Below are 14056 nucleotides of genomic sequence, written 5' to 3' on the forward strand. Positions count from 1 at the left end.
TCTAAAAGCACTGAAACAGTAAACTTTGTGAAAACCAAAATTTGTTAGTCTCAAAACTTTTGACTGTGACTATACAGGGGATATATTAACTATGACACTGTGTTAATTCCTGAGAGATTTTAATCCAATATGTTCTCACAAATAAATTTCCTACAAAATTGTGTACACAGAATGATAGACTGGAAATGTGCCAATAATAAGGACAGTACCCCCCCCCCCCCCCAAAAAAAAAAAAAAAAAGATCTGCACTTACTGGTAGTCTTCTTCTAACAAAGGCTCTCAGCTAAATATTACGTGGCTAATTCCTATCATACAAGGATTCACAGAGGGAGGATTGACTGGTCCACCATAGGAATTCGAAATAAATAAAACTTCACTTTTATTAATATCCTTTCAAACAATCCTTTATTGAGCCACAACAACACAACGCGTTTTGGGACTATCCTTGTCCCTTCCTCAGGTGTACAATAGGCAGACATTCTATTGCCTATTGGCACATTTCCAGTCCATCATTCTGTGATTATCTACGTCCTGGTGGCGGAGGTCCAGTGACCCTTATTGCAATGGTCTTCTTATTATTGGCACTTGTAAGGGAGTTGTGACTTGATCACAACCCTTAAGGTGATTAGTTTATTGGATTTGCTTTTTTTGTTGATGTATATCAATGGTAATGCATTAGGTACCTGCACGGTGCTGTGTTTTATTAAAAAATTATACAATCACTGGTGTTTTTTTTACAAAATGTAACATGTTAAATTCACATTTGCACAGAACTAATATATTATGTTTAGAAGACATTTTAATGTTTCTTTCTTTTTTTTTAGATGGACAAAAGAGGAAAAAATCTTTAAGAAAGAAACTGGATTCATTGGGAAAAGAGAAAAACAAAGATAAAGGTATTGGGCACAATTATGTATATTCATCAAGTTGTGTGTTACAGTTTCATGCCCTTAGATGACATCTAATATTTAATATAAAACCTGTCTTGAAACACTCTCAATACAATTCCTAACCCCCTGTTTTTACTATCTGAGACTGAATTCGAAGAAAAATGGTTATAATAAAAAGTAACTGGAACTGAGCAGTGAAGAGCTCTTTGTATAAATCATGAACAAGAGCTTTATAACACACAGTTATGAGAATCTTGGAAACTGAATGGGAATGGGCTGAAACATTGCCATGTGACCAAACATGTTGTTTTCTAATCCTGCATAACTCTTTTAATTCACAAATGATATTTTGTATATTCAATACTAAGATCCAGAAATGTTATTTTCATCAAGATTAGTGTGCCAAAATCTCCAAAAAAATGCTCTAATGCTATATATTAAGAGCTGCTTTAGGAAGAAATCAGGTCATACACTGGCTTAGATTGGCTGGTATATCAGAAATTATGATCACTACATGTCATAGTATTTATGTGTACAGTGTTTAAGGACTACCTTGTGTGGTCTACATTATTAAAGGGAAGCTGTCAGCAGGTTTTGGCACAGTAAACCACCAGCATGCCCTTATGCCACAGTGCTTTGGTGCCTCAGGCCTGCCTATTCCAAGTCTGCCCACCTTGGAAGTGTTTAGATAAAGTCTTTAATAATTGCAAGGATATGAGGCTACTGTTCTTACTGGACACATCTCTGGTGCTTTCAGTACTGCATGTGCCTGGAGCATTACCTTACCTTCATTGCACAGCTTGGCATGTGCCTGGAGCACTGCAGACTCATATCCTGGGAACTGTTAAAGGCTTTCTCTAAACACCCCTGTATTTGGGGCACTAAACCACTGATACATAAGTGACATTTTAATCTATCAATCAATCTATCTATCTATCTATCTATCTATCTATCTATCTATCTATCCCAGATACAAATTATAACAATGTAGAAAACAAACAATATAATGGAGATGCACAGGGTATACCTTGTCTTTAGTCATGCATTGATTGTATTCCAATACATACAGTAGTGAAAGCGCCCGTTCAGCACAGTAACATTAAAGCAAAAGCAGCTGAACTTAGATTATGCAGCTATTTCCATTTTCATTCATCTAGATATTGGTATATTAAACAGTTGTGATGAATATTATTATTATATTATTTACTAAGTATCAGAAGCTTGAAATAACTAAGACCAGTTGTCTTCACTGTTCTCTTTTAAATTGTTCTTTTTTAAATGAACAAATCGTAGAATCATAACTGTTAGTATAAAGGACAAGACATGTTAGCTATTAATGCCCACAAATGCTACTAAAGGTATATTCACTGACTATTAGAAGCATTCCCTAATCTATACTGGGACTAAGATAAACAGTATCCACAGACCCGTGATATGCTAAGCTTTGATGTCCTATGGGATTAGATAGTTGGGAATCTAGCTTGTCCTGTGCTGTTACCCACAATAACAATTAATGCAGAATAATTTTCTCATCACCATGGGTTTTCCCCATATCCTTCTTTTACCCGTTTGCCTGTTCTGTATTCTACTCACTTCCTGTATTCTTTAGCAAGCTGGCGAGTGAGTTTTGACTTTTTGGTGGACAGGATATTATGAAGTACCTAAGTAGATATAGACTTTTTGCCTTTACCATGAAATTTTATTTTTTATGATTACTAGAAATCTAATATAATTTCAGATCAAATAGTAAGCACAGTAAATGTGTATTACATTACACAGGTTTAAAGAGAAATAAATGTGTGTGCTGCCAAGACAGACCGCAGACCTGTAACAAACACAATGTTAAATTTGTTTTTACATTGTGTTTGGACACTGTCTGAGCCTTTGTCAGCAAAGCTGAACTGATTATCCTTATGGCAGAACTCAGCCCCCACTTAGAGCAGTGAGTCATCCTCTGACCTGTGTTATCAGATATAGGACAAGGACCAAGAAAATAATATGTAAACAATGAGAATAATAAGTTCACATATCAGACAAATGAAGCAGAATTTTGTAAAGCAAAATGTTTAGGAAAGCTCTTGAATTTACATAAAGTAGCAGTTTAGGTAAGGTCCTTTGTGATGAGAATACATGACAATGTAGTGTAATAGAACGGAGCATCAGGACTTTAGTTTCCTGCTCTTTTGCTCAGGCATCAACCAGTGTGATGCCTGCTGAAGACTTGCTGCAGAGGAGGAGGATCAGAGGGTTCTGGGGACAGAGGATGGGCAAGTGGTGTTTTTTTTTTTTTTTAAATTTATACAGCACACATACATTGTGGGGCCACTGGAGGACATTGTTAGTTGTCAGGGGGCCATTGAGGGGACTTTACTTGTTTGAGGCCAGGAGATACATTATTACTTGCCTGGGGGCTACTGAAGAACATTACTACTTGTCTGGGGACAGTGGGTAGTATTACAATGTGAAGATAATTCCAGGCACACCTTTATGTAACAAGTTGAAAAGGAATCTTTTATTTTAATTCACACGATGGTAGTACCCATGTCCAAGCGGCTTTACATGAATAAAATCTGATATTGAATAGTACAGGCATCACATGAAGTATTAGTAAATGGCAATATCAGTCTTGATGAAGTCACAAACGTTTCAGTGATGAAACCTTCATTGGGAGCACCAGGTGCCTTAATAATGAAGTACCCTGTCATTGAGTCACCATGAGAAGCGAGAAACATTGTAGAACGTAGGATCGCTGGAGTCAGGGCCTTATATATATCAATGGTTGAAACACAGTTGGGATGGAGATATTTATATGGGTCTCTTTCATTTGACACCAAAACCTTTCATAGTGCCCAAGATATAGACGTTTGAAGTGACCCTCCTCACCCTCAGCCCCGTTTTCCGTACACAATGAGAAGCAGGGGAAAGCTCTCAATAGAAAAACAAGGGAAGAAGTGAAAAAATGCAGGATTTCACTGAAAGGAGGCAAAATTTGTTAATAAAGTACGTTTAAAAATGTATTAATGACACAATTACTGCCAGAAATTCAAAGGTTTAGTTCCACTTTAAGATATTTCCAAGATTTCAGCTATTCTTTAGAGCTTTCCTTTTCCTGGAATTTCTTTCTTTTTTGCTCCAGTAACTTACGTAATCTCATATATATTTTTCTGCTTTTTTAATAACCCTTTATTATGGCATTTAATGATTATCTGTTCAGTCTTCTGCAACACTGCACAGAACTGTTTAAAGGAGTTATTGGAAGGCCTCAGTAGATATGGCATAATTCATATTAAATGTTTTTTTTTGCTTTTAGAGCTTATCTTTTCTCTCTGCATTGCTTATATAAACAAAAAGATAAAAACATTTCTATTCACTGAACCTTTATTTTGCAGTTATAGAAAAAATACAAAATATAGAATTGAGGAAGTAGTCATCTGTAACTAACATTTCACAGATTTTATGTAGGATTATTCCACATAAAACTTTAAGGTATTTCCCACACAATTCAGTTCCAGTTGCATGCAGGCCACATTCTATACTAACAACCCTTTAATACAGTTCCTCATGTTGTGGTGACCCCCAACCATGTTTTTTACCTCCAATACTGCTGCTACAGTAGCTTATTTTAACAGAGTAGCTGCTTTAAACACTATAACGGCTCTCTACACATGTTTCAGATAAAGAGAAGACATGATGTTGAAGACAGCAGAGAGACAGTCACTGGTGTTCTGTAGTAGTGCAGGGGTGATAACATGGGATGAATTATATAGCTGGGTGTCATCAGCATAAAGATGGTACTAAAAGCCAAATATACAGGTTTGTCCAATAGGGGCTGTGTAAAGGGAGGGGAGGAGGGGACCTAGAACTAAGTCCTGAGGAACCCCAGCAGCAAGGAGAAGAGGAGAAAAAATTGCACCACCTAAATGAGCAGTCGGAATGGTAGGAAGAAAGACCAAGACAGAGCAATCTCCCTGAGGCTAATAGAGTGGAGTCTAGTGAGGAGGAGTTGGTGGTCTACAGTGTCAAATGCTACTGAGATCCAGAAGAATAAAAAGTGAATAATTCCCTTTAGATTTAACCGTCAGAAGATCATTGGAGACTTTTTTAGGAGACTTTTTAAGGGCCGTTTCTGAGGCATGTAGTGCACGAAAACCCAATTGTAAGGAGTTCAGAAGAGAGCTAATAGAGAGATAGCAGATTAGGCAAGAATAGATCAAGTTGTCCAGGAATTTAGAAATGGAGGGGAGGTTAGAGACAGGCCGATAGTTAGCCACACATGATGGGTCAAGGGAGGGTATTTTCAGTATTGGGGATATGACAGCATGTTTGAAGGAGGGAACGATACCAGAACAGAGGGAGAGATTAAATACTATTATGTGATCAGGCATAGACATTGATTATGGCAGTTATATGACATTACTACTGATAAGGTAGATTGTTCCGGCAATATTACAGTTAGAGTTTGTTTTTATACTACTGCTGCTTACTTCCCAGTGGTAAACAATAAAGTCTTATTATACTATCCAAATTTCTTTCTCTGGAAATTCCATAAATCTATCTTTGATTTTATATTTCTGTCATATAAACTGTAAATACCTGTTTTATTTTTAATCACCGATCATAACTAGAATTATTACCACATCCAATTTCAAATGCAAAATCAATTCGGAGGCCTAACTTTTTTTTACAGCTGTACAAACAATGATGATCACTGAGCCTTTGTGGAGCTGAAACATCACTTACATATGGAATAAATCTCACCAGTTTTGCGTGAAATTACTGGAGTGCTGGATATTTACGTGGAGCTATTACCAGAGGCTCTGGGCTGAGCAGCTGTCATTATCCTGGTGCTGCCGTGGACTTTCTTCTTTTTTATACTTACCTAGAGATGAGCCCTATGAGCTTTGCTCATTTTTTATGCTCTAAAATATATGTTTATCTAGACCAGCTATGGTAAGACATTCAGTTAGGACAAGAAGAGACTCCATCATTGCAAGTTGGATGGTGGTAAATTGACAAATAATGGGCAATAACTGAAGCTTCTATTGTTTTCATGGAGAATCACTTTTCAATACCTTTCCTTTAGTTTCTAAGGATTGTCTTATCTTATCTCAAAGAGAGCTTGTCAGCAGTACTGTATATTGGTTGTAAATCTAATCACAGTACCTTGTAAAGGTGAGTCTACATTTTCAATATTTGCATCTGATATTCAGCTTTGTAGCCCCATTTTCATGTAATTTGTATCCATATGTAAATAAGGTAGGTTTCCAGACAAGCATTGTTTCTGCACATTTGCAAATGAATACAAATTATGACATGGGAGCATAAAAATTTGGAAACTGTAGAATCACCTCTACAAGGTACTGTAATTAGGTTTATGAAGTATTTTAAGATAGGGATTTAGTTTTTATGTGCATTGGGTAATACTTGTTTTGTGTTTTCTTTAGTGTCTATGTCCTAGAAAGTTATCAAGTAGTGTAGTGCTGGTAATATTCTTAAAGTATTGCTTGAAGGATATGTGTCACACAGTTTGTTTGTTTTTTAATAAGAGTATTCAAACAATTTTTCCTTACTTTTATTAACTTATATTTTTATTATAGAGCTTTTGTTCCATATTGTGCCAGGATTTGGAGAATAGACACACTAGCCGATGCATAGGAGAAGCTGTGGCTGGCTGTGACTGGGGCTGTTCTGGCTGTTATGAGGAGACCTTTCCTAACTATAATGGAGAGCTGTAACTAGCTATCATGTGGGAAGACAGTACTGTTTATTATGGGGGGCTGTGTCTAGGTACTCAGAGGTTTGTCTTAGCTGTTTTTTGGGGTTGTGTCTACCTACTACAAGGTACTGTTCCTAGCAATTATGTTTGAAGTGGTGCCTAGTTATTATTTCTGAGGCTGTGTCTAGAAATTATGAGGGAGGGACTGTAAAAATTACATACCAACATATCCCCTCCAAATTATTTGAATTCCGTTTAAAGTGTACCTCCAGTTATAAACAACTTCTCATAAATTAATACTACAGGTTAACCACTTCCAGACTAACCATTGGGTAAATATGTCCAGAAGGTAGTTGTCTAGTTCTGCTAGGACTTACCAGTATGTCGAAGCAGTGTTCACGTTCCAGTTGTGCAGATGCTGAAACAGGGAGCTGGCTATAACTTCAGCTGGAGCTCCCAGAGAGAGGGCAGGGAAGGTTTATTATCTTCCCTGCCTTCCCAATTGCTGTATACACAGTGCTCAATGAGTGCTGTATACACAGCTATGGGCACCACCATGATGCGGCTCCCCTCTGACCCAGCAGTCATGTAATCCACCAGGATCAGAGTCTGTAAGAGTTGCTGGGTCCTAAAGGACCCAGATCAACTCTATAATAATTTGCAGGAGGCTGTATTCCTACTGTAACTGTGGCTAAATGTACCAGCCCCAGTTACAGAGAAAATCAGCATCCCCACAAAAAAAGATTATCACCCCAAGTGGACTCCCCAAAATGAAACCCAAACACAGATGTGACCCAGGAGTTGCTTTCTTTTACATACTGTATTATGACTGAACCTAGAAATTATTTCAGTTTCTGACATACAGTAGGAAATGAAATTTTAAGTTCTACTGGGGACATGGACTAATGTGAGTGATGACAATATGTGTACGGTGCTGCCAAATATGTTGCCTATACAAATAAAGCAAAATGAATATAGTGCTAAGTCTGTACCCCACCATTTGAATATGCAAAAGACCATTAGATTGTCAGCCGTATCCACGGACTTCAGTGACACTAACTAACCAGTGTCCTGACTCTCATTTGTCAATTTCATCATGCCTGATCACTTTATTCTTGTAGGAGATAAGCTGGGACGGCTCGCACAACTAGCCAACTAGATTGTGTATGCTCATAGGATCGAAAAAATAGTTGTCATTGAACAAGTGTTTAGCTAACAGCTAACTAAAGTATAAGGGCAGATGAAAGGGATATTTCCATTAGGGACCTTTATACATATCCACAGGATAACACATACGTGGTAAGTCGATGCAGGTCCCAGCTCTGATAACTAAATCTATCTCGAGAACTTATTATTATTATTTATTTATATAGCACCATTAATTCCATGGTGCTTTACATTTGGGGGTTACATACAATACACAGAATATACAGGTAGATATAATACTAACAGTGACCGACTGGCACAGTGGGGTAGAGGGCCCTGCCCGTGAGGGCTTACAATCTATGAGGGAAGGGGGTAGAGACAGAAGGAGAGGGGGAGACTGTACAGATGGTGGTGCGGTGATAGTGTTATTGGAGGTTGTAGGCCTTCCTGAATAGATGAGTCTTCAGGGCCTTCTTGAATCCTGTGATTGTGGGGATCAGTCTTATGTGTCTTGGTAAGGAGTTCCAGAGTATGGGGGATGCACGAGAGAAATCTTGGAGACGGTTGTGTGAGGAGCGGATGAGAGCAGAGCGGAGTAGGAGGTCGTTGGAGGATCTGAGGTCACGTGTGGGCAGGTAGCGGGAGATTAGTTCAGAGATGTATGGAGGGGCCAGGTTGTGGATGGCTTTGTATGTTAGTGTTAGTAGCTTGAACTCAATTCGCTGGGCAATAGGTAGCCAGTGGAGGGACTGGCAGAGGGGAGCAACTGATGAAGATCGGGGCGTGAGGTGGATTAAGCGAGCAGCACAGTTTAAGGTGGACTGGAGGGGGGCGAGGGTGTTAGCTGGGAGTCCATGGAGAAGGGTGTTGCAGTAGTCTAGGCGGGAGATTATGAGGGCCTGGACAAGCATCTTGGTAGTTTCCTGGGTGAGGAAGGGGCGAATTCGGTGGATGTTCTTGAGCTGGAGGCGGCAGGAGGTGTTGAGGGCTTGAATATGTGGGCTTGGGTGCACAACCCACGTTGTACAGGTGCACTCATTGGAAAGTACTCTATGAGAATGAGCTAAGCCTCCCTGCTTAGCTGCCTAGAGAATATGCCATAAAATTTTCAGATAGCAATACCCCTTTAAGTTTATACTGAAGCCTAATATTTGTTTTTCACTCAAATTAAATTTCTTAGTATTCACGTTCCTGTAATAACCGTGTACTTCAAAATATTCTCTAATGTTCAGGATTATGGGTGTACTAAAAGCAATTATTTTAGGAAAAGGTTTGCTTTAGTGGCAGAGTAATACATTATTAAATATTTGACTCTGAAAGGGTAATGGATTGATATTTTTAGATGGCAAATTTACAAAGCTTTTAAAATGCCACAAAGTAATAGCAAATGGCAGCGGAAACTGTTCCATTTAATTGGTAGAAATGATATCCAGGGTGGTAATTGTTATTCCTCTCTTTTATTCTAGAATTCTTACCACAGGCATTTGGAATGCCATTATCGCAAGTTATCGCCAATGACAGGGCTCACAAGCTAAAGCAAGATTCTCAGAAAGATGAGCAGAAGGAGGTCTCTGACTTTGTTACATCCATCCTGCCATTTGGCTCTAGAAAACAGAATAAAGAACTCTCCAGTAGCAATTCATCTCTTAGCTCCACTTCCGAAACACCAAATGAATCCACATCTCCCAATACACCAGAGGCGGCACCTCGGGCACGAAGGAGGGTGAGCAGACATCTCCTGTCATGTGACTTGGGTCATTTTTTTATTATTTTAGACTATGGAAATAAATCTGATTTATTTGTTTATGCATTTGTTTATTTCTAAATGAAGATTTCCACATGCTACTTTCTGCTCTGGTGCATGTAACTTCAACATTTTCCTCTGTGAGATGTTTCATATCAGTGAATATCACATATTGCAGGCCTGCAGAATGTAAAAAAAAAGTCACTTCATAATATTTTAGAAATAGATTTATATCTGTGAAATAACATGGTTAATTCTCAGCCTGTCAAAGTCATGTTGGTCATTGGCTTTGAGATGCAGATTTATTTTTACACAATGCTAGAAAAATAGACTTTAACAGGAAATAAAAAAAATCAGTGTAACAATTCAAGTACTGGATCGGTTTTCCTCCATATACTTTACTAGGGAGATAGTCTAAGGCTGGTCTTACATGACCGTAATGCTTTTACAGTCCGTAACATACATTCCGCAGATGCCCGTAAACTGCCGCACTCACCCATAGAGTTCTATGAGAGAGTCCGTGCAGTGCCGTGAATTACGACCATTACGGACATGTTCTATAAAGTGCGGACCTCGGTTGCGGCCCGGCACACCACGGATAAAATATCCGGTGGTGTAAGAGGCCGCATTGAATATAATGTGTCTGCAAATGGTCCACAATTGAAAACCCTCAATTGCGGACCATTTGCGGTCTTAAACTACGGTCGTGTAAGACCCGCCTAAGATGTAATTTTTATAGTTTCTCTTTGCTATTCCAAGATATTATGGTATATCTCCATGAAGGTAGCGCAAGATCTAGATATAAATATACTGGGGCATGAATTTATTACTGTAATTAAGTTTACTGGTGTAGAAAATTTGCAGATTTCATGACTTTTAGTACATTTACACTGTGTTTGCCTCAGAATGGATAGTGCACAATGGGACTTTAAGGTCTGCCAAATTAAAAAATGTAATATTATTTGTCCCAATTATTCTGATATAAATAACGTCCGAAATCGATGCCAGCTCCGTTTTATTGTAGATTTCAGCTTTTGGCACATGCATTTAGAGGATTGTGTCACTTCAGCATGGCTGATTATTAAAACTGGAGTACCACCTAGGCCTAGTTCACAAAGTAGTTCATGACTTGTGCGGACACCGTGCGGAGAACACATTGACCTCATTATAGTCTATGGGGTCCGTGTGCATTCATAAACTCACCGCTTGTCAATGCATTCAGTATTCCATTCGGGGGGTCCCCATGCGGACTCCCCATACTGAACGCAGAGGTGAACAAGGGCTGAATGTGTTAAGGGTGCCTTCTTAACAACATATTTAGGGTTCAACATGTTGAATCTGCTCCTTTCTATTCTTTAGAGGTAAATGGCACCAAAGCAGCCTACCAACAGTTTAAGGGTGCATTCACATGGAGTAAAATGGAGTGTAATTTGGAGCGTTTACGGAGCATATACGGAGCGTTTACGGAGCGTTTACGTAAACGCTCCGTAAACGCTCCGTATACGCTCCGTAAACGCTCCATAAACGCTCCAAATTACACTCCATTTTACTCCGTGTGAATGCACCCTAAGGCCGGGTTCACACGGAGTTACGTGCCGCGAGATTTGGCACGTAGACGCCGCGTGACCCTTTGCGTGCCGTACACGCTCCCATTCATTTCAATGGGAGCGGGGAGCGTATGCGCCGCGCTAGTTTGCGGCCGTGAATAAATGCACGGCCGCAAACTAGCACGGCGCATACGCTCCCCGCTCCCATTGAAATGAATGGGAGCGTGTACGGCACGCAAAGGGTCACGCGGCGTCTACGTGCCAAATCTCGCGGCACGTAACTCCGTGTGAACCCGGCCTAAGTGTCTCTTCTTACTGAGGAGATGGACAAGTATGTTTACAGTCAGGTGATATTGCTGTCAACTTGACAACTCACATAAAGGTCCATTTACAAGTAGCATATTTTCAAACTGCAACAAATGTATGTGCTATCACATTTGACAAATCATGTATGCAGATAATTCATTAGTAGAGAGGAGCGAGTAGTATTCGATCGAATATCGAATAACATTATAGTCTATGGGAAAAAACAGGAATTTTGTTCCGGTTTCCATGGAAACCAAAGTTCGACACATTGGATGCTCCAAGTTCCGGAAGTAGCAGGACGAGGAGCACAGAGAGGTTTTTGCATTGAATTCAATGGAATTTTCCTGCGTGGTATTTGACCGATACGAGTATTCAATCGAATAGTCGTATTCGATCGAATACTACTCGCTCATCTCTATTCATTAGATCTCACCTTATCAATAAGTATCATCTGGTGAATCACAATATCAAATACACTAAAATGTATGATAAACCAAATATGCATTAGAGAACCAAAAATAGGTAAACATTTTGTGCCTCACACTTATTGCTAGGTTGTACTGGGGCCCTAACACAAATAATTTATTCTTATAACGATAAATATGATAGCTACCAAAAGTTATAAGTAACCTATAAACAGCAATGGTTTTAAATAAAGAATAGCAAATTTTGATGACTTGTGATGCCGGGTTCACACAGGGTTTTTTGGTCAGGATTTTGAAGTGGAATATGGGTCAAAATCCGGCTCAAAAAACACCTCCCATTGAATTCAATGGGTTCCTTTTTCCGCAAGCAGGAACACACGGAAAAGAAGCGACATGCCCTTTCTTGACGTGGATTCTGCGACTGGTCATTATATGGCTTATGAATTTATACTCTAAAGTTTTTTGCACTTTTGTCTTCATCTGGTCGTTAAGAACAGCTGTCGTACACTATACACAGTGAGTAGAGGAAAATCTGCTGTACAATTGTCCTTCTCTCAATAACAAACAACTCCAGGATCATGCAGGGCATATATAGAGAAGCAATGACTTGTTCATATATGAGTAAAGTGCTTTGGTAAAGTAAAGTGCCTCAGTCTAAACCTGTTTCTTCTGTTATCTTCTACACCTCCTCCTTCATCTCGTCTCCATAGACTTCTATATCTTGAGACATCTGAGTCATGTGACCTGCAGTTATTCTAGAGATGGATACAGAATAAAAGGTAGTTTAGTCATAGGAAGGGAGTCAGGGAAACTGCCTGAAAAGAGCAGAAAGAGGTATTTTTCTCCAGTACTGTTCATTTTTGCTAGTTTGTTGCAATGACAGTGCATATTTAAGCCCTTTGATGTTTGAAGCCTCTGTATTGGGTGATGATAGCTGTATCCTGGAGATAAGAGTTCATCTTTTCAGGATCCTTCCATAATTGTAACCAATGCCAAACTCAGCGCTACAACCCTTTTTCATTATAAACTGTTCCCTGTTTCAGCATAATAGAAGCAAGGTGTTCAGATTATTGTGTGATGGAAAATGCTTGATGTCTTCTAAGTGCTATTGTGATTATTGTCCCTGCATCATTCTAAATATAATACAGAGCATTATAAGCCATTTTTTACCAGTATCTGGCTGCAGATCACGTGCTTATATAGCCAAGCCATGTTTTCTTGCTAGATCGCTTGGGTTTATCATAATTTCACTGTTTGCTCTGCATATTGAAGCAATAAAATAATAGAACTTGATGAGGTAGTGCACTTGTCAGCTTTTAATTGCAACCATACTCGACAGAAACCAGAGTGCAATATCTGATATTCTGCTCATTTTTAATAACAGACCTCAAAAATCCCTTTCATTTTGTTTGGTTTTTATAATTATATTTTTAGCACAATTTCTATATACATTGTGATTTTGGCCTTTGTTATTGTTTTTTTTAGATGTGCTCATTCAGATTGGTAGTGGCTATAACAAAGTTATCACTGCTTTTCATGTGGTATTTTATATTGTCATTAACTTAATCTAGCCAGTGCAATAGTTAAAGCTGTATTCCCAATACAGAATATAGGTATTCTCTGATTGGTACCTATGTCAAGATGGTGGTTCCTCAATTCCTGTCCAGCCAGGTGAGGAGGCAAACAATATGTAAATTGTGTCTTACTGGATGAACCAACCAAGGCTCCATAAAAACTGTCAGATTATGATGCCTATAGAAGTGGATGAGGCATTACTATTAGGGTTGAGCGATCGGGATCGGAAAAGATCGGAATCCGATCGGCGATCGAGTAAATTTCACGATCGCAATCGGAATTCCGACCCGATCTTTTCCAGCGGGATCGAGATCGGAGGTTATCTCAAGATCGGCTCAACCCTAAAAATGACTTTTCCCATAGAGAAGCTTTGACTAGGGTTGAGGATCGGGATCGGAAAAGATCGGATTCCGATTGTGATCGAGCAAATTTCACGATCGAGATTGGCTGGAAAATTATCGGAAATCAGATTTTAAAATCGATATTGAAATCTCAAGATCGTCTCAACCCTAATTATTATACCTATGTATGCTCTTAATTTTATGCAATGGAATTGTCTATAACAGAGTAATTGTTCACTATAAGCCTTGCTTCTAGCGGTGACTTTTCCCCCTTATGGCATAAAGCACTGATACATACAGTTAACCTTTAAAGGGTTTATCCAGCTTCCAAAAACTATCTGCAAATAAATCCATAGCAGTGCTAAA

At 39.0% G+C, this 14056-nt stretch overlaps 1 protein-coding gene across 2 annotated transcripts in view; it reads left to right on the forward strand.

Moving 5' to 3' along the window:
• The window catches only part of ARHGAP6 (Rho GTPase activating protein 6), a 227241-nt gene that overhangs the window by 182760 nt on the left and 30425 nt on the right, over positions 1-14056 (forward strand). For both annotated transcript variants that reach the window (XM_075265043.1, XM_075265042.1), the window contains exons 3-4: positions 825-896; positions 9219-9475. In XM_075265043.1, the coding sequence (XP_075121144.1) occupies positions 825-896; positions 9219-9475 (329 nt within the window). The remainder of the gene's footprint in view (positions 1-824; positions 897-9218; positions 9476-14056) is intronic.

This window comes from Leptodactylus fuscus, chromosome 2, assembly GCF_031893055.1.
Source record: "Leptodactylus fuscus isolate aLepFus1 chromosome 2, aLepFus1.hap2, whole genome shotgun sequence".
Classification (NCBI taxonomy): Eukaryota; Metazoa; Chordata; class Amphibia; order Anura; family Leptodactylidae; genus Leptodactylus; species Leptodactylus fuscus.